Source organism: Labeo rohita, chromosome 14 (genome assembly GCF_022985175.1).
Source record: "Labeo rohita strain BAU-BD-2019 chromosome 14, IGBB_LRoh.1.0, whole genome shotgun sequence".
Taxonomy (NCBI): Eukaryota; Metazoa; Chordata; class Actinopteri; order Cypriniformes; family Cyprinidae; genus Labeo; species Labeo rohita.
The window spans coordinates 8,715,878-8,737,570 of NC_066882.1; the positions used below are offsets into that span (position 1 = coordinate 8,715,878).

At 35.5% G+C, this 21,693-nt stretch overlaps 2 protein-coding genes across 8 annotated transcripts in view; both read right to left on the reverse strand.

Annotated features, from left to right (window-relative positions):
- mcf2a (MCF.2 cell line derived transforming sequence a) overlaps nucleotides 1-5,346 on the reverse strand; it is a 32,544-nt gene extending 27,198 nt beyond the window's left edge. Inside the window, exon 1 of the mRNA XM_051128104.1 lies at nucleotides 4,812-5,346. Within this exon, the coding sequence (XP_050984061.1) occupies nucleotides 4,812-4,905 (94 nt within the window). The 5' untranslated portion in view covers nucleotides 4,906-5,346. The remainder of the gene's footprint in view (nucleotides 1-4,811) is intronic.
- A 2,035-nt stretch (nucleotides 5,347-7,381) lies between these two features.
- The window catches only part of atp11c (ATPase phospholipid transporting 11C), an 86,330-nt gene continuing 72,018 nt past the window's right edge, over nucleotides 7,382-21,693 (reverse strand). Inside the window, exons 28-32 of one of the 7 annotated variants that reach the window (XR_007829081.1) lie at nucleotides 21,176-21,332; nucleotides 13,603-13,634; nucleotides 10,714-10,828; nucleotides 10,174-10,356; nucleotides 7,382-9,830 (exon numbers count right to left, since the gene is read on the reverse strand). Coding sequence is in view for 4 of the 7 variants with exons in the window: in XM_051127949.1 (XP_050983906.1) it covers nucleotides 16,706-16,810; nucleotides 21,176-21,332 (262 nt within the window). In the remaining 3 variants the exon portion in view is untranslated. Of the gene's footprint in view, nucleotides 9,831-10,173; nucleotides 10,829-13,602; nucleotides 13,635-16,701; nucleotides 16,811-19,024; nucleotides 19,116-21,175; nucleotides 21,333-21,693 lie in introns of all 7 variants that reach the window. The other 6 variants (XR_007829079.1, XR_007829080.1, XM_051127949.1 and 3 more) reach the window with 6 other exon arrangements.

Here is a 21,693-nt window from a genome sequence, read left to right on the forward strand (position 1 = left end):
TAGCAATGAGTCTAATGCATTCATGTCTGCAGAACCATCAAGATGGACTGAAGCCAAAGACTGAAAACAAGAGGAGATGGTGGTCCGGTTTCCTGTGAGCCCTGTCTCATACTACAACACAGTGGAGGTTGACAATAGAGGATGTGTTCAAATTACACATGGACCAACACTGGTCTCCAGTGACTTCACCAGGAACTCACATCCTGTGTCTGCGGCAAACAAAAACAAATTAATTCTGCAACGAGAAATGCAATACTCCAAAGAGGAAATTGACCAGGCTTCTTTTTCCTACTATAAGGCTCCTTTACATGCTATACTATAACAATGTTTGATAAAAAAGACCTGCTTTTTTCCTAAATAAAGCAGAATGCTGACAAATATGTTGTAATATGCAAAAATTAAAATTAAAATTTAATGAGTTTCCAAGTGGTATAATGGTGCTAAGGCAGAGATGAATGTGAATGAAGTCACGACTGAATATTTAATAGCACTCAAGACAGTTTCATCAGTTTAAAATGTTAAATACTGTATATACACACTTTGAAAGCAAAATTAATGAGATTTATAATATGATGAGATATGGAGAGATAAATGCACTGTAAATTTGAAGAGATGAATTTAAACAAGATGGTCTACACTGGAAAGCAGCAATAAATATGTTTCAGCCTTCCACTAGTTTGCAAACCAATTTTGTAAAGGAGGCAAATGTGTGATTATGCACTAAACATAATATTTTCATCATAATAAAAATACAGTTTAAGGTCTGCACAAGGAATATTTGTGCGCAAATATATTGACAAATAATAACAGAATTATTCTAATAATACAAATGCGGCCCTGGACCACCAAAACCAGTCATAAACCACATGGGTATATTTGTAGCAATAGCCAAAAATACATTGCATGGGTCAAAATTATCGATTTTTCTTTTATGCCAAAAATCATTAGGATAATAAGTAAACATCATGTTGCATGGAGATATTTTGTAAATTTCCTACCGTAAATATATTAAAACTTTTTGATTAGGAATATGCAATGCTAAGAACTTCATTTGGACAACTTTAAAGGTGATTTTCTCAATATTTAGATTTTTTGCACCCTCAGATTCCAGATTTTCAAATAGTTGTATCTTGGCAAAATATTGTCCTATCCTAACAAACCATACATCAATGGAAAGCTTATTTAGCTTTCAGATGATTTATAAATCTCAATTTAAAAAAATTGATGAATGGTTTTGTGGTCCAGGGTCACAAATACAGCTTAGGGTCTGTGCAAAGAATATTTGTGCATGTGCAATATTTTAAACATTTCTATTAATTACATATAAACTTTAATTTCTAAATATAAATCAAAGAAAACACTCTTACCAAAAAAAAAAAAAAAAAAAAAAAAAAAAAGTGAGAATCTACTCAGAACAGATTCGGAGAAATTTGGCATTATGTCACTTGCTCAACTACAGATCCTCTGCGGTGAATGGGTGCCGTCAGAATGAGAGTTCAAACAAACAACTGATAAAAACATAAGCATGCAATCCACAAATAATGTAACCCACAAGCTGCATGTTTATAGTCTTTTGAGATGCTTTTCATTTCAAACTGTTCTTTCCGGCTAAAATACGAGTCCTCTATCCATAGTGTTGGTTTGTCCAGTGAAAAGCTTATTGTGATGAAGCTTATTAAAGATTATTGTGATGTTATTATCAGCTGTTTGGACTCTCATTCTGACGGCACCCATTTACTACAGAGGTGAATAAGTGATATAATGCTACATTTCTCCAAATATGATGAACAAACTCATCTTAACTGCACATATTGTTATTGTATATTGTTATATGTGTATTGTTACAAAATATTTCTATTTTAAATAAATGCTGTTCTTTTTAACGTTTCATTCATCAAAGAGTCCCAAAAATATTAAGCAGCACAACTGTTTCCAACATTAATAATAAATCAGCATATTAGAATGATTTCTGAAGGATCATTTGACTGGAAGACTGGAATAATGATGCTGAAAATTCAGCTTTTCTAAACATCACAATAATATAGAAACAGGAAATGTAACATTTATTATAAACTTGATTCACTCTGTGTGTTATTAATGGAAATGAACGTTAATACAAATATTTTGGAATTTGCATTCGCAGTGCTACCACATTTATACTGTACCAAACATACTGGCCACACTTAATAATTCATGATTCAAGTGGAATCTGTAAACCGATGGTACTTGAGCTTTTCTAACAAATACATTCACTGCCTCAACGTGTTTTTAAATCAATGTGCAATGTCATTATTTTCAGTGAAGTGAGTTTCAGTGAACATTTGAGAACCAATGCATTGGTCATAATGCAACATTTTGCGAAATGTTTTGCTTGAAAAAATTCCACTTGGGTTGATATGTGATGCATTAAAATTCATACAAGTGTAAGTGTAACTAATGCGTCTGAATACTTTTGGGCTTCATGTATCTAAAAACATGTTTATCTAAGCTAGTCACTGTCTGTGCTTTTATAAATTTAAAGTATAAAAGCCTAGGCAACTAATCCTCTTAACATTCAAGTCTATTTAGTTACAACATCTACTGTTCCAAATAGGACTATATTTGTGAAAACATTCAGAAATTATTATTGTTTGTAACAGCACATTTTGAATTAACAGCCTGCTTCAAAATGCATCATTAATGCATTTAACATTTAGCCTTTTAGAACAAATATAAACATGTCAATCAAAATGCAATTATACAACACTGAAACTGGCTTTTTATGTAATTTGTGATCCTGAACCACAAAACCAGTCTGAAGTAGCATGGGTATATTTATAGCAATAGCCAACAATACATTGTATGGGTCAAAATTATCGATTTTTCTTTTACGCCAAAAATCATTAGGGTAAAGATCATGTTCCATGAAGATATTCTGTAAATTTCCTACCGTAAATATAAAAACTAAATTTTTGATTAGTAATATGCATTGCTAAGATGTTCATTTGAAAAACCTCAAAAGGGGGTTTTCTCAATATTTTGATTTTTTATTTATTTATTTTTCCACTCTCAGATTCCAGATTTTCAAATAGTTGCATCTCAGCCAAACATTGTCCTAACTAACCATACATCAATTTATTCAGCTTTCAGATGATATCTCTGTTTCAAAACATTTACCCTTATGACTGGTTTTGTGGTCCAAGGTCATATCAGATTATTTGACAATAATTTTCACAACTCTGTTTTCTCAGAATCTTAGGAATAGTTCAGACATAGTTCAGTCATAGTCTATGTGTTGGTACTGAGCAGTACAGGTTCATTAAGTGAGCAACTTTCAGACTGAGTTAAGACATGTCCACATGGACAGCACCTGAATGTGTTTATTTTACACAGACGTGTTGATAGCTCCGGACACACCCTCGAAAGAGCATAAGGTGTGGTTTTCCATGTTCTGTGTTGTTTTAGAAGGGCGATGCTGCCTAAAGTTAACAGCGTCAAGCCAGTGCTGAGGTTTTTTATGAAGTCACATGGAAAAACAAACATGATGAGCAAACACACTTCAGTATTTGGTGACTTAGCAGACTCAAAATCAAAATGGAAAATAGGAAAATGTCTTAATGCATTAAGATAATTCACTGTATCACAGGAATAGTTCACCCATGCATGAAAATGTAATTCCCCTCAGGCGATCCAAGATGGACACTCCCATTTAAAAGTTTGGGATCAGTAAGACTTTTAATGTTTATTATGCTCATCAAGACTGCGTCTATTTGATTAAAGCCAGATCTAAATAGGAGCCAAGATTGACAGTGCTAAAGCATTTATGCTTACATGCATAAACATGCACATATGCAACGTGGTTGGAAGAATAAAAAGATCAGAGTTGGATTGAGGATTATCTACAGAGCATTCAAAAGGGCACCTCAGAAAGCGAACTGAGGTTTACATTTCATCATAATTATGTGAATTAAAATAAGAGTACATTCATATTTCTGTGTCAAATATACTAAGAAATACTAACATCTCTCTTTCTATGAGCAGATTCTGGCGTGCTGCATGTTATCTAAACCCAGACAGGTGTTCGCAATGGCTCCGTATCAGAATGTTGTTGTTGTGAACCTGGCTCGGCCTGAGAGGAACTGCTGTCTCGTATTACACTGCATCATTACAACGTAACAAACAAACACCTTTCCAAAGCATTACTTTAACAAAGACACATAACACCAACAACCCGAGCCAAAGCTAATCTCCTACAATCACTTTGAGTAAACCGAAGCATCATAATGTAAATATTACATAACACCCAGCAGAACGGAGTGATTCAGACATGTAAACCTTTAAATGCATTAAGACATGGTGGCTAAAATGCCATGATGCTGAGTCATGGTCTAAAGAGCATTCTTTGGATTTAAAGCCAAACTGAGAGCCAGAGAGCAGGGCAGGGGGTTAATAATCAGTACTCTACTTCCTGTGTCTTGGCGCCTGTTTGTAATACAGACAGTAGAACGTCTATTTTCATCCGTCAATCTCACTACTGGCCCAAATTCACATTACATGATTATAAACTGACAGCTTAGTGTATCTGTCCAACAAAATGCTCTTAATTTTAAGGTTTCTGGAAAAGATTAACACAGAAAAACTCAACAACAACATATTGTTCTGGAATTCCACTTCTTTTCAGTTTAATAAGACTAAGTCTGGTGCATTCATGCAGATTATCAAATATCAAATCTAGGTTATGGATAAAACTCCATCAAGTTATAAATAGCATACATAATCCTTGGAATACCACTGAACATCCTGGGAAACTGGTTTTAAAGACATATACTCACGCTGCAGCGTGTTCTCCAGCTCCGAGCCTGCCTGCAAAAGGTTGTAATAGCCCTCCATGTCTTTTTCGGGCTCCAGAGGAGAGGCCGAGCCCATGCCCTGGCTGTTCCCGGAGAGGAGTGACTTGACTCTGGGCCCGTCAGGCCCTCACATCCCACTCCACCCTGGATTCATCTCACCCAGCTGTCCCAGCTGAGACTTGGCTTTAGTTCCGTGCCGCCGCTCACGCCTCAACTCCCCAAGTCACCTTGAGCAGGAGCAAGTGCATCCAGAAAGACCCCACTGCCGGAGGAAACTGGATCCGGATATATCTATGGCAGACAGCCTGCTGCAGCCGATAGTGCCACTGCAATATCACATCTCGGCTTACAAAAACCACACACACTCACGTCAGGGAGGGGCATAGAGGATGAGGTCCTGTCCCAAAAGTGAATCGGATTAAAAGGGTTTCCTGTCCACAGTGCTGATGGTCTGTCTCCCTCGCACTCCCTCCAGCTGCAAACTCCTGTGAGTTCAAGTGCGTCAGATCTGCATCGCTCTGAGTCTACTGACACTCTGCCAACTCCCTCCCCATTGACTTTCTCCGCTGTGGAGTTCAGGCTCCGCCCCCTGCTGATCTCCACCCCCTTCATTGGTCAGTTTTCTCTCACAGGCAGTGGCTTAAATGATCAGTGCTGTAAGATCCCTGCAAGCTGTATTACACACATTCTCAGCCTTACTCGCTCTTACAAACACACACACACTGCTGTGAATATCACTATTGACAGCAAAACTATTTTTTCTTCCTAGACTGAGGAGTTTCATTGTTCAGAAGACAGAAAAGTATGACGCGTGGGAAAATTGCACAAAGACAAACATCTACATGAATAAGAGGCATTGTTTTTCAAAGGACACACTATTTATGCATCTACAACCGCATCTTATGTACATGAGACACTGCTGGTTTGAAATAACATATGGCATTACAGACTTTATTCATTACACACATCCTCTGCAATTGCCGGACAGAGACAGAGAAACTAACATTTGAAGATAAATTAAAGGGACAAAACTAGAAACACAACATTGGCAAGAACTCTATTTTCATCTCTTACTATTATCAATGTTGAAAACAGTTTAGCTCCTTTAATAAACAGAAAATTCAAAAGAAAAGCATTTATTTAAAATAATCTTTTGTTACATTATAATTGTCTTTACGGTCACTTTTGATCGATTTAATGTGATCTTTTCAATGGTAGTGTTTCACGGTTTACAGAAAAATATTAAGCACAGCTGTTTTCAACATTAATAATAATAATAATAATAATAATAAACATTTCTTGAACAGCAAATCAGCATGTTTGAATGATTTCTGAAAGATGTGACACTGAAGACTGGAGTAATGATGCTGAAAATTCAGTTTTGCATCACAGGAATAAATTACATTTGAACAAAATATTCAAATAGAAAACTGTTATCTAATATTGTAAAAATATTTCACAATATTAGTTTTTACTGTATTTGTCATCAAATAAATGCAGCCTCAGTAAGCATTTATTTTAAAATATTTTGGCTATTAATGTAAGTTTTGTTGTTGTTGTTATTATTATGAACTTCAATTTATAGACACATACACTACCAGTCAAAAGTTTTTGAACAGTAAGATTTACTTCTTTTAAATAAGTCTCTTCTGCTCCAAAGTACAGCAAAAACAGTAAAAATGTGAAATATTTTTACTATTTAAAATAACTGTTTTCTATCTGAATATATTTTAAAATGTAATTTATTCCTGTAATCAAAGTTAAATTTTCAGCATCATTACTCCAGTCTTCAGTGTCACATGATTCTTCATAAATCATTCTAATATGCTGATTTGCTGTTTGAGAAACATTTATCATCATCATCATCATCATCAATATTTAAAACTGTTGAGTACAGTTTTTTCAGAAACAAAACTAAAATTATTAAAACTATTTAGCAAAGATGATTTAAATTGATCAAAAGTGATGATTAAGACATTTATAATGTTACAAAAGAGTTCTATTTCAGATAAATGCTGTTCTTCTGAACTTTCTATTCATGAAAGAAACCTGAAAAAAAATTCTTCTTGGCTGTTTTCAACATAATAATAAATGTTTTTTGAGCAGCAACTCAGAATATTAAAATGATTTCTGAAGGATCATGTTACTGGAGTAATGATGCTAAAAATTCAGCTTTGAAATCACAAAAATAAATTACATTTTAAAATATATTCATATAGAAAACAGTTATTTTAAATAGCAAATAGCAAAAATATTTCAGAATTGTACTGTTTTTGCTGTACTTCGGATCAGATAAATGCAGGTTTGGTGAGCAGAAGAGTCTTCTTTAAAAAACATTAAAAATGTTACTGTTCAAAACTCTTTGACTGGTAGTGTATATATGTCATTTTTTTTAGCTTTTGTCCATTGACTAGTCCTATAGTGTGACAAATTCATAAACATACCAATATCATAATGCCATTTTACTGACTGGGCAGCCCTATAAAGTGCATACATAACATTTCTACATGAAATAGAAAAAAATAAAAAATAAAACTTCAGACACAAAAGACTTCTTTCAAAACAGCTTTTATTAAAGAAACATTTTGAAACAGACTGGTCTTGAGAGGTACATTCAGATCAGCTGGAGCCTGAGGGACATGATGGAGTAAGCAGGGCTGACCGTGCTAATGCCTGATTTATTTCACAGAAACACACCTCAGCCCTGCCTCACACTCCACAATCAGGCTGCCTTTCTCAGCTTTTTTTATTTGTTTGTTTTTTTTTGGATGTTTTTTTTTTTTTTATTACAAAAAGTGGCTCAAAAAGTTCCGTTAAAAATACAATCAAATATTTATATATATATATATATATATATATATATATATTCAGGCAACATGAGAATCCAAGAATTATTATAAGCTTTGAAAATAGCATCTCTGAAGTAATTTAAAGGTCTGTTTGGAAATTTCAAACATTGCAGGCAAGTTCTGTTTTCCCCTCCCAAACTGAGCTGAGCAAACACATGGATGTGTCTTCATCTTGGTGTGAGTGTGTATGTGCTCACCAGGGTTCAGTCCAGTGGTGGCATTAGTAGTCACACATGCACCGAGAACAAACATAAAACGGCCTCGCGCTGGACTAATGTTCACAATGAAACATCACACCAACTGGCCTCACCTGTTCAGCTGAAAGCAAATGTAAATAAAGCTCTGATATATTTTCTCTAGAAAGCTAATTCATGATGTAATCAGAAATGAAAAGAAGGCCTGGCGGTTATGCGGGGCTGTGATACAGCTGGATTAAGCCCGGCCCACGACTGGGAGCTGAGCTTAAGATGCTTAGCATCATGACACAGTCAGAGGTCTAACACACACCACTTTCCCTTGGATAACCCACACACACACTTGAAGATAGCTGAAGCAAGAATGGGGCATATTTGCTTTGGGAGAAATATAATGAAGAAATGCGCCCGATTAGAGAACATGCCAGCCAGTGGCTCTTTTAACACCCATTTTGGGCTACAAGCAGAATAAAGAACGGAATAGATCATTCATATTAAAGGGACACCGAGATTTCAGCTGCATTCACACCATATATTAAGGGGGGGATCTATAGGACTGATCTCTGATCAGAGAAAAAGCCCAGAGCTGCTGGTCTACAGGGTCTGCTCAGGCTTACAAGATACAGAAACCCAATCTGTTCAACAGCGGATTGCACTGGCAAATAAGTTGGCACAAGCTGATAATGATTAACAATTAAGAGAAAGAAATACCTCTGATAAAAATACAACATCTGTGAGAATAATTACAATAAATATGTCAAATCACATAGTCAAGAACAAAATAATTCAACTATAATCTAAAAAGTGATCGAAATGATGGCACGTAGAAATGGAATGTATTTAGAAGCAAAGAATAACATTACATGCCCTCCAAACCGCTAGAGGGCAGAGGTGACTTTCAATACGCGTCAGGCCGAAAGCGCCCGTTTCACCAATCTAAGCTCCCTAAAAGTGAAATACATGCATGTGGACGTAAAAGCATGTGTTTGAGCACTGGCCTGGTGGATAAAGCTGACACACTCAATCTATGTCATTAATGGCTCCACTGGATGCCTTAACTCTGACCTGACTCGCCAATCCAAACATGTGCCGTAATGTATAATCTATCTTTAAGGACAAACCAAAGAGACCCAGTCGTCCATTTAAATGGAATCTCTCTTTTTTGGCATCAAGCAACATTTGCAACATCCACTTTGCACTAGTACAATTTGTAACCCGACTGTAAACTGATCCCCGTTTCAACAAAGAGTAACATTGAAAGACTGACGGTACGTTATAAGAAATATCTGAAAGAAATGACTTTTGATTTCTCACACACACACACACGCACGCACACGTACACATACAGAGGCTCCATGGGATATCCCAGAACTCCATGTGGTCGAACAAACAGCGAGTTGTTGAAAGGCAGCTTTTATACCCATAGGGTCAGGGCCCGCAGTGCAGCATCTTAGAGAGAGCTCACATTTAGGGATCTCGAACAGCTACATATCATAAAACTCTAGACTACTATTTGGGATTGTGACCTGATCGCAAAAGGGGCCGACCGTCTGCCTACAAAGTAAAGAAAACCAGAAAGTATGGAAAGTTGGCTTTTTTGAGGGGGGCGATCATGCAAGACAACCAATAGGTGGAGCAGGGATGTTGGTACATTCTGTAGCAGTCGAGCGCTACTGACGACTCAGCCAGTGAAACATTCATCCCGTTAGGGTTGAATATGGGAGTTTGGCAGTAGGGCAAGGCGGTGAGAAAACACAGTTCTTGTGGAGTCGTGCTGGGTGTAACAGAAAAGCAGTTTAAGTTGGTTCCATTGTCATGTTTCATTTAAACAGGCAGGAGGAAGGGCAGCGACCCTGGCGGATGTGAGGGTCCCATCAGTATTCTTAACCCAAGGCTGTCCGTGCCCATCAGTAGCGCTCCTTCAGATGCTTGTAGGAGAGAGGTGTGACAGCAGCCATCTGCGGTGTAAAAAAACATCACCACACAAAACTCTTTAGCACACTGGAAAGATATGATTAGCAGCAGTGTTTTAGGTGCATTGCTTATTTGATTGATTCGTCAAAAATAACCAAACCACATATATAAACCCAGATCATTCTGTACACAACACCAACCCCAAACCAAATCAAACACACCAAAGATCCATCCTAATCAGAGGAGGATCTGGTTTCCAGGAATAATTCACTCATATTACGAGACCAAACAAACGCTGATGTGAAACCGGGTTTAAATGGAACCCTGGGTATTAAAAGAGAAGTTCACTTCCAGAACACAACAAAAATTTACAGATAATTTACTCACCCCCTTGTCATCCAAGATGTTCATGTCTTTCTCTCTCAAGTCGTAAAGAAACTATGTTTCTTGAGGAATTCTTCAGAGTTTTTCTCCATATAGTGGACATCTATGGTGCTTGTGAGTTTAAATTTCCAAAATACAATTTCAACGCAGCTTCAAACGATCCCAGATGAGGAATAAGGGTCTTATCTAGTGAAAAAAAAATAAAAATTTATATACTTTTTAACCTCAAACGCTCGCCTTGTGTATTCTTGTCGCACATGCGAACTCTGTAATTTGGGTCAATACAGTTAGGGTATATAGAAAAACTCCCATCTTATTTTCTCCTCCAACTTCAGAATTATTGTACATCACTGTTTTACCCTTTTTGTAAAGGGCATTTGATCTTCCTTGCATGTTCACTTTGTAAACACTGGGTCGGTACTTCGGTAACAACAAAGAATTTTGAAAGTGGAGGAGAAAATGAGATGGGAGATTACACAGAGTTTGTAGGCTGAGGTTAAAAAGTACATAAATAGTATTTTTTTTTTGTAGAAAATAACCAACCATTTCGCTAGATAAGACCCTTCTTCCTTGGCTGGGATCCCTTTGAAGCTGCATTTTGGAAGTTCAAACTCGAAAAATTCTGGAATGTTTTCCTAAAGAAACAACTTCTTTACGACTAAAGAAAGAAAGACACAAACATCATGGATGACAAGGAGGTGTTCTGAAAATGAACATCTCCTTTAAGACTTGTATGGCTTAATGTATAACGTAAATGATGTCTCTTACTAAAATATGTAGTAGAAAACCTATGAAAGATTTATGGTTATTTTAAAAATGCACACTGTTTTATACATTTTGGGCTATGGGGGCACCATGATTTTGATTACATAGAACGGTTGCACTCTGTGAGGCAATCAATAGCAATCTGTTGCTATTGTTACTGCAACACAACACAACGAATACACAACTTGGAAAATAAAATACAGATACAATGCCACGTTTTGTGACGTTTGGTTGTAATTTTCAGTTGAAGGGCAACAAGAGAATCAATGTAAGTCTTCACTGCTTTCCTAGTGATAAGAAGAGGAGAAAAGAATGGGAAGACACCTGTGGATGAATAAAACTTCCTAAAGACCCAGTCTTTGTTCTCTCCACTTTAGCTCTGATGCCTTCAAGGGTTTTAGCAGACCACAGCTACTGAAAGAGCTTACAAACAATGTAAACATGTTGACTTTTGTCATGACACTACAGCCACTGAACGAGTTTCTCAGCGTGGATATCCAGGTGCGTTTAGACTTTGTTGGGAAAAACCAAATGCTGTACTATTGATTTAAGTCTATGCATATGTACGTCACCACTTATAAGCTCTTTCAGTAGCTGTGGTCATTGTATCAGTATTTTATTTTCCGGGTTGTGCTGCGGTAAAAGCGTAGCTCAGTGCCAGTAGCTCACACAGTGCAACCATTCTATGTAATCAAAATAACAGCCGCCATATAATGGTGTGGATTTTTTAAACAAAGTAAATCTTTCATGGGTTTTCTACTACATATTTCAGTAAGAGACATCATTTATATTATATTAAGCCATACAAGTCTTAATACCCAGGGTTCCCTTTAAGAAATGTTCTGGATTTAAAACAAGTACTTGATGTCACAGATGCTGTTGATTACCAGGCATGAACCTTTAACAAACATAAACAAAAATGGTGCTACATGACTAGAGAAAACTCAGAAAAAAGGGACTGTGGAAACACCTATAATTGCCACCACTCGTCTATTGATCCGACTATCCATGGGTGAAAAAACAAAAAAAGCCCTGGAGCTGTCAAAAGTCAAAAGCGTGTCACTTTAAATCATTTGGCAGACCTCAGGTATATTTTGTAAAAAGAAGTTTACACATTGTTCATCAACATATACTACTGACATTATAACCAAACAAAGCTGGTTAAAAATTGATGAACTTCTCCTTAAATGTGGACTGGTCTCTATTTAAGAGAGAAAATTTACAATACAAAAATTCAATTGTAACACTTTACAATAACTTTCATTAATAAGACATTAACAAACATTATATAATGCTTAACAGATCACATAGCTTGAAATATGAGATGATGTGCTTGTTCATGTTTGCTAATGAACTTATTAAACTTTACCTAAAGATTAACAGATTATTTGATGTATTTGACTGAAATGCTTCCAAATGTCATTAAACTTTCAGTTCATATGATCATGCACTTTTTAAGTCTACAAATGAAACAAAATAAAAGAAATTATACTATGATTAAAAGCTTATTTTGCATTTCTGAATGCTTACAAATGTCATTAAACTTCAGTTCATATATTACCTAATGCAATAATTACATTTACAAATGTTGTGGAAAAAAGCTTAGTAATTTTAAGCACTTTACAAACTGTTGATGTTAACATATTAATTAACTCATAATCACAGTCTATAAAGATCACATTTTTTTTACTTTGTTTGTTGTGTAGATTTCTACTATTTACACATCTTAAATCATTTATTATTAAATTATGTTTTTGCAGTATCCAATCTAAAGTTGAGACTATTCATCATTTGTAATGTTCATAAACAATTACGAATCATTGGTACCTTTATGAGCAGTCATCCTGATGGCAGAAAGTGTCCCGAATGACCTGAATTCACCTTATTTACTCATCTTTATAAATCATTTATTAATCATTTGTTCATGTTTTTGAAGTACCCAATCTAAAGTTGAAACTACTCATTTGTAAATGTTCATAAACGTTTACTAATCATTTAGTACCTTTATGGGAATAGGGTTTTTAGCTACTGTAACATTTGTGTTAAGGGTAGTTAGTTAAGATGAGCTAAACACTTGCTAAAACATAGCACACATTATTATTTAAATGCAAAACTTTTTTTATTGAACCAACACTTATATTAGTATACTACTTTATATCATTAAACATAATATTCTTTGAATCATATATCAACAGGAGAAAACAAATCATTTTTTAGGAAAATACTTGTCCATTTAAACTCTGTAATATAAACAGATTGAACCGTTTTCTCTTACAGTTACACTTTTGACCCCTTAACCAATCCATAAACCTAACCTTACCCATATTACATCTCAATAGCAGCGAAAGTGTTTCACATTAACAAAAGCTTTTAATCTTTGTATATCATCTGTTATAATAATTTGTAGATTTTTCAAAAAGTGCATATATTAATGATCTGTTAATGAATCTGTTAATATAGCATTATATAATTAAGCATTATATAAGTTACTGTAAAGTAGAGGTCTAAAATGTATATCTTCCACACAAAAACAAATTGTCTGATGTACTTCTAGTTATGCATTACTGACGTAATTCCTTTAGGCGAATTTATCAGTACACGCAGATATTGAAGACCTAACTTGTGTTGAACCCAGAACATTCCTTTAAATCATATTGAGCACTTTACCTGTATGTGTCAGTCGGTGAATCCTCTGACAGCTGAGAAGAACAGAAGAGCAAGTTTAATGCTGGTGAGAACCTCCTATCAACAGCCTCACCAATAACTTATTACAACCATCACAAACTGACCCCAAAAGCTTTAGCCACAGGTACACATGCAATAGCAGCATGCAAAATTGCAAAGCATTACTGCAGGGGAACAATCACCGGAACCAAAATAATGTCATACGAAGGTTAGACGACCATTAGAGGGGGTTAAACACAACAACTACCACACCACACAAAATACCCAGCACAACAAAAGACTACAGTAAGACCAACATGACGCGGTTTCAATTACACAAAACAACCACACACTCATGTTGTCATTCACACACAAATAAAACCCGGATGGGATTACCCAGAACAACATGACAGAGGACTGGTTTAGTCAGTTAATGAGGACCCAATCACAGGTTACTTGAGGAGCACATGCATGGCACAATGAGTGGCGGAGCTTCCCCTGGCAGGCTGAAATGATCATTTCATATTCACTTATTCATTATTTTCCTTCAGCTTGTTTTTTGAGTTTTTACTGTCAGTAGGGCATTGTGGGGTATTATTTTAGTATTTAAATATTTTTTGTGTATAGGTCCAACAGCAGCATTACAGAAGAAAAATCCCATTAAAATGTCCATAGAGAAAGCATAATGTTAAAGGATTAGTTCACTTCCAGAATGAAAATTTCCTGATAATTTACTCACCCCATTGTCATCCAAGATGTTCATGTCTTTCTTTCTTCAGTCGAAAAGAAAGTAAGGTTTTTGAGGAAAACATTCCAGGATTTTTCTCCATATAGTGGACTTCAATGGGAGCCAACAGGTTGAAGGTCCAAACTGCAGGATCTACTCAATCCCAGCCAATTAAGGAATAAGGGTCTTATCTAGCAAAGCAATTGGTAATTTTCTAAAAAATAATGCTTTAACCACAAATGCTTGTCTTGCACTAGCTCAGATGGAGAACTAATTGCACGTGACTTTTCCAATGTGATTACGCAATGTGTGAAGACATGCAAGATGCATTTATGGTTTAAAAGTATACACATTTTAATTCTCTCTCTCTTTTTTTTTTTTTTTTTAAGAAAATGAGCGATCGTTTCACTAGATAAGTCCCTCACTCTTCGACTGGGATCATGTAGAGCCCTTTGAAGCTGCATTGAAACTGCAATTTAGATCTTCAACCTGTTGTCTCCCATAGAAGTCCACTATATGGAGAAAATTCATGGAATGTTTTCCTCAAAAACCTTAATTTCTTTTCAACTGAAGAAAGACAGACATGAACATCTTGGAAGACATAGCGGTGAGTAAATCATTAGGAAATTTTTATTCTGGAAGTAAACTAATTCTTTAATAAACTTCCAGACAGATTTTTCATTGCACAATTCTTGATAAAATATGATATTACACAATCATGAAGAGCAATTTAACAACCGTTTGTTTGTTGTTAAAGGAGAAGTCCACTTCCAAAACAAAGATTCACATATAATGTACTCACCCCATTGTCATCCAAGATGTTCATGTCTTTCTTCAGTCGAAAAGAAATTATGTTTTTTGAGGAAAACATTTCAGCATTTTCTTCATATAATGGACTGGTATGGTGCCCCGATTGTAAACGTTTTAATGTCAAACACTTGTCTTGTCTCACTCTGCCTAAACTGTTTTTGTTCTGGTTCATGACAGTTAGGGTATGTCGAAAAACTCCCATCTCATGTTCTCCCTCAACTTCAAAATCATCCTATATCGCCGTTTTACCCTTTTTGTTAAGGGTGTTTGATCTTCTTTGCATGTTCACTTTGCAAAGACTGGGTCGGTACTTCTGCAGCGATGCAGGATGATTCTGAAATGATTTTTAAAGTTGAGGGAAAATACGATTGGAGTTTTTCGACATACCCTAACTGTCTTGAACCAGAATACACAGAGTTCAACAAGAGCAAGGCAAGATGAGCGACTGAGATTAAAAAGTATTTAAATTGTATTTTGTTTATGAAAATAACCGATCGTTTCACTAGATAAGACTCTCCTTCCTTGGCTGGGATCGTTTACAACCACATTTGGGATCGCTTGAAGCCGCATTTAAACTGCATTTTAGAATTCCAAATTGGGGGCACCATATAGGTCTACTATATGAAGAAAAATGCTGTAATGTTTTCCTCAAAAAACTATTTTTTTACGACTGAGGAAAGAAAGACATGAACATCTTGGATGACAATGGGGTGAGTACATTTTATGTGAATCTTTGTTTTGGAAGTGGACTTCTTTAAGAAAAAAAAACTCTATTGAGAAAATTAATGGGAATATACTTCTGGAACACCAGCCACTTAAAAAGCAGGGGGCTGTTGAGCTGCAGCGTGTCTTTTTCATAAATATGTGACCCTGGACCACAAAATGAGTCATAAGAGTCCATTTTTTGAATGTAAGATGTATACATCATCTGAAAGTTGAATAATTAAGATTTCCATTGATGTACGGTTTGTTATGATAAGACATTAGTGTATTTGGCAGAGATACAATTATTTGAAAACCTAGAATCTGAGGGTGCAAAAAAAAAAAAAAAAAAAAAAAAAAAAAAAAAATTACAAAATCTAAATACTGAGAAAATCACTTTTAAAGTTGTTCAAATTAAGTTCTTAGTAATGCATATTAATCAAAAATTTTGAAAAAAAAAGTTTTGATATATTTAATGTAGGAAATTTACAAAATATCTTCATGGAACATGATCTTTACTTAATATCCTAATGATTTTTGGCATAAAAGTAAAATTGATAATTTTGACTCATACAATGTATTGTTAGCTTTTGCTACAAATATATCCGTGCTACTTAAGACTGGTTTTGTGGTCCAGGGTCACATATATCAGTCTAAATATCTTTTCAGCCAACCGGTGTGAGTTCATCCTGAGGTAGGGAGAATTTCCACAGTAGATTTCAGAGGAAATTAAAATCATCCCATAGAGGGGCCCAACTGAACCCAAGGGGAGGAACTGCACCGACTAGGAGGCAAATCCCTTAAGAATGACTAGGGTCAGGCACTCAATTGGGGCTCTGATTTGAAAGTCTGGGGTCTTGTACCTGTTCATATGACAGAATTGGACTCGTCTGAAAAGGTTCTCATGAGCAGGGGTCTGGCTGAAGACTGAGAGGACGGGTTGCCCCCCACATTCGACTGACCCGGCTTTTTCTGAAAGGGCGGGAGGGGGATGAAAGACACTTAGGACAGGATGGATCAGACACACACACATACACCCAAACACACAACTGCTATACAGTACATCCTTCTTCAAAAAGACAAAACACTGTGAAAGACGTTAAGGGATTTCATATTTGAGGGAACATGTTTATGCATGTTTTTAATTTCCCTATAGATTATCCTTCCTGGTAGAAATGATAATAGCTATTTTCTCAAACATAATCCTGCTCAGGATTCAGCCAACACTCAAACAATATAAACCCACAAAGACCAGGGATTTCACTGAATGATTCCAGTTTCTTAATGATTCCATTAACATTTTTTTTTAGTACTTTTGGAAAAAGTTCCAAATAATTGATCTGCACTGCACTACTGTTCCAAAGTCTGGCCTCAGTAATTATTTTCTTCAATACTTTTAATAAAAAATGACAGTAAATACATTTATAATGTCACTAAATATTTACATTTTAAATAAAAGCTGATTTTGAATATTTAAAAAATGCTTCTTGGCCTTTAAATCAGCATATCAGAATGATTTCTGAAGGATCATGTGACACTAAAGACTGGAATAATTTTTATCTGCTATCATCAAAGAAAAAAAAAAATCACATTTTAAAATATGTTAAAATGGAAAAATGTTTTTTAAACTTTAATAATATTTCAAAACATTACAGTTTTACTGTGTTTTTCATTAAATAAACGTCTTGGTGAGCAATAACACTGAAAAATCTTACCAAACCCAAAAATTTGAATGATACAGTATATGTAATTTTATATTTAATACAATATTTGGGTTAAATTGTAATTATAACCAAGAGTGTAAACTAATGATTGTAGGCTAATGACACTCAAAGCCATTTCATAGTTCTGTGTTTACACCCCAACTTAAAGAAAAAGAAAAAAGAAATAATAATAGGGCCCTATGTTATATTTTTTTCCCCCAAATTAAATTTTTTATGCCGTTTTAATTTTTCTGGATTATGTTCCCCCCCCCCATTTTTTTAGACTTTGTTTTTAATCAAAAAGCATGTCTAATGAATTAAAATCATGAAACTTACACAATTTAACAGCAATTTATTAAAATCTTAACAAAAAGTAAATTTTTAAAGCTCTATGAAATTTAATTTTTTTTTAAATAATTAAATTTGGTTTTATTTGAATTATTTGAATTGAATTTCAGTTTTAACTTGAATTGATTTATTTTTATTTTATTTATCAAATTCTGTGTTTTCCATTAATTTTCTGGATTCCATTTGAATGGTTTCATTCAATTTTAATAACCAAAAGCATCACTAATTAATTGATGTTATTTTAAAAAAATTACTGTTATTTTATTTAGGTATTTACTTATTTTCAAAAATATTGTTTTGTGCATTTACATTTTTCTGGTAAATAATTTCTGGTAAATATTCTTTAAAAATGTTTTAATAATAATAATGTTATTAATAAATTATGCATGTGTGTAGAAAATGAAATTTGGATTAAAAAAAAATTTGCAAATCCCACATTTGGAAAATTTGGAAAAAATAATGATTTCACTGTATTGTCTTTTAAATTGCATATCAAATTATTTACCAAACCTAAAAATTGTAGAAATGAAAAATGTATTTTGCAATCCCCAATTCTAACATGACAAACACTCTCTCTCACATACACACAAAATCTCATTCTGAATCAACCAGCAGTAATGCATCCAGAAAGTCACAGTGTTTGAGTGAGGAGCGGTGTAGTTTGGGCCGAGCACGCATGCAGGAAACCCTGTATGTTTGTGTGCCGCATTCTCCTGGCTGGGCATGCAGAGACAGCAGGCACCAGGAACAGGCAGCTGAAGGAATCCCCATCATACCCTGCAGCCCTTACAGACGCACACTGAGGACCACCCACCACCACCACGGCTCAACTCCTGGGAACAATTCTTGTGCAACGCCTCAAGACAAAAATTCACTCAAAAAAAAAAAAAAAAAAAAAAAAAAAGCCACCATGGTACACATTTTGACTGATAAATCAAACCCAGCACCCGTGACAAACACGAGCAGACCAGTACCAGAGCAGAACGACCTGAGAGCTAGCAAACACCACCTCACAAAGAAGGAGCAGAGACAAACAGGTGGAGAGACAGCAGGCAGGACATTGGAGATACAGACAGGCAACCCAAAGGAGGAGGGACAGTGAGACAAAAAGCAGAAAAGGAGCAGGCAGAGAGACCTCAGTCACTCCAGGAAAAGCTGTGAGTGCTAGCAGTCTGCGACAGCATGAAGATAGTAGAAGTCCCAGAGGAAGGAAGCCGTCGTTTCATCTACAACACACAGGTGAGCAAGGGACCAAAGAGGACAGGAAAATTAAAGGAAGAACAGGGGTAAGAAAAAGTGGGAATAAAGTTAAGGGAGAAGAGTAAATATTATAAAGATGCAGTAACAAGAACCCTTAGTATGTGCTGTCTGATTCAGTAGAAAGTTGACCAGCTCAGCTTTCTTTGAGTTACAAACTAACTAAATTTTCTAGTGGAAATTACTTGCCACACAAATCACATAAGATATTTATGGTCTGCAAACTAAATATTAAACTATCAGGAATTTAAACCAAAATTTTTTTAAAGTCTGCTTTTCTGCTCACCAAGCCTACATTTATTTGATCCAAAGTACAACAAAAACAGTGAAAAAAATTCAAAATTTTACTATTTAAAATAATGTTTCTATTTGAATATATTTTAAAATGTAATTTAAATCCTATTCAAATAGAAGCTACATTTTCAGCATCAATACTCCAGTCATTCAAATATGCTTATTTTGCTGTTCAAGAAACATTTTTCTTTATTAATATTATTATTATTATTATTATTATTATTATCATCATTTATCATCAATATTAAAAACACAGTACATTTTTTTTCAGGATTCTTTGATTAATAGAAAGATCCAAAGATCAGCATTTATCAGCATTAAGTTCTTCTAAACTTTCTATTGATCAAAAAACCCCTGAAATCCTGCTCAGCTGTTTTCAACATAATAACAACAACAATAATAATAATAATACATTTCTGAGTAGCAAATATGAATATTAGAATGATTTCTGAAGGATCATGTGACTGGTGTAATGATGCTAAAAATCTGCTTTGAAATCACAGGAATAAATTACATTTTAAAATAGATTCAAATAGAAAGCAGTTAGTTTAAATAGTAAAAATATTTCAGTTTTTGCTGTACTCTGGATCAAATAAATACAGGCTTGATGCACAGAAGAGACTTCTTTAAAAAAAAAAAAAAAAACATTAAAAATCTTACTGTTTCAACATTTTTGACTGGTAGTGTACCTGTAATAGAAACTGTGATATAACCTCTACAAACAAGATATCATTTTACATATTATAAGTTACACTGGTTAATAAAGTTCTAATTACTAGATCAAGTAATTAAGACATGACCCTGCATTCTATTTTCTCCCCATTGGTGGTTTTAATTGACATGCGGCATTCTTGGAAGGGCCGCAGCACCTACCTGTGAGAAGGCAGGGGGCAGATTAACGCCATATGCTCATCTCTGGCCTGAAAGGCTGCTTAACCAGTGTCACTAACAACAGAGACTGCCTACAGCGTGCGCTCACTTCCTCTGAATAATTCAAATGAATGGAGGGGTCTAATTATTGTTTATTGATTCTAACTGTGTTACATGTTAACTGGTTGGGTAGTCACTTACAGCAGCACAAAGTGATGGAAGTATTTGTGCATAAAGTGCATTTCAATCAGAGCGATACATAAGACAAAGAGCTACAGGGAGCAGGGAGAGAACATCGAAGAAGAGTGATAGTAACAATTAGACTGATTGACTTCCTGTCTGTTTGACCAATCCCAACAATCCAAACCATTCAGAGCCTTAAAGGAAAGATTTCTGTTAGGAAAAAGTCAATGGTGTAATTCATGACAGTGAGGGGGAAGAAAAGAGACACTGGAGAAGTGACAGAGAGTATTTGGGGAAAAAGGTAAAATAATGGATATACCAAAGCAGGGAGGTAATGCTGAGTTCAAAGAAAAACATGACTCTGTGTCCCAACCTGGTGTGACGGGATAAAGCTATCGCTCTTTCATGTAAATCACAGTTTTTATGCTAACCAGCCATGACCACACAGAGGCATTTTGCCTGCCCACACTGGTCCCAAAATCCTGCTTCACATAACTGTACATCAAATATCTTCTAATTGGCTGTGACTGCGTCACGTCACGCCTGCTTAGGACACGGTGTAAGATGAAAGAGGAACAGAAGAGTAGGTAAACCAGGGAGAATAACAGAGAATCGGATGAATATGGAAGAAGGAAGAATTCAAAGAGCAAGAGAGGAGAGAAAAAGGGAGGGAGAAGTATACCTGTCGTGAATGGGGGCCTCTGGGCTTGCGAAGGACCACCAGAAGGATCTCTGGCAGCAGACTGAGGAGGATGAGGATGATGATGACCAGCCAGGCAGACACTGAACTCAGCATGTTGGCGAACACAAAGTACAAACGCTGCTGCTTCAAAAACGGCCTTGGAAATAAGAGAAAGAAGGAAAAAGAATGCAATTCAATTTGACACTATACCAGTTTCATTTTACAATTAAAGCTGCAAGCGGCATCAAAAGGTCTCACCACCACCGGTGGCTTTAGGAAAGCAGCAAACGTTGAGCAATAAGTATTTGAAGTGGTAAATATAGGATCATTTTTATGTGCCAAACTTCCTGCTGCCAGCTGGTGGCGCTATGACCATTGAGAATATTGGTCTTTAGACGTCTTCAGGCCAGGACTCATCAAACGTGTGAGGTTTGGGGCAGATCAGACATTGCATGGCTAAGTTATAACAACTTCCTTTCACATGGTGAGACCAAATTTTGTCACGCCGCCACAGACAC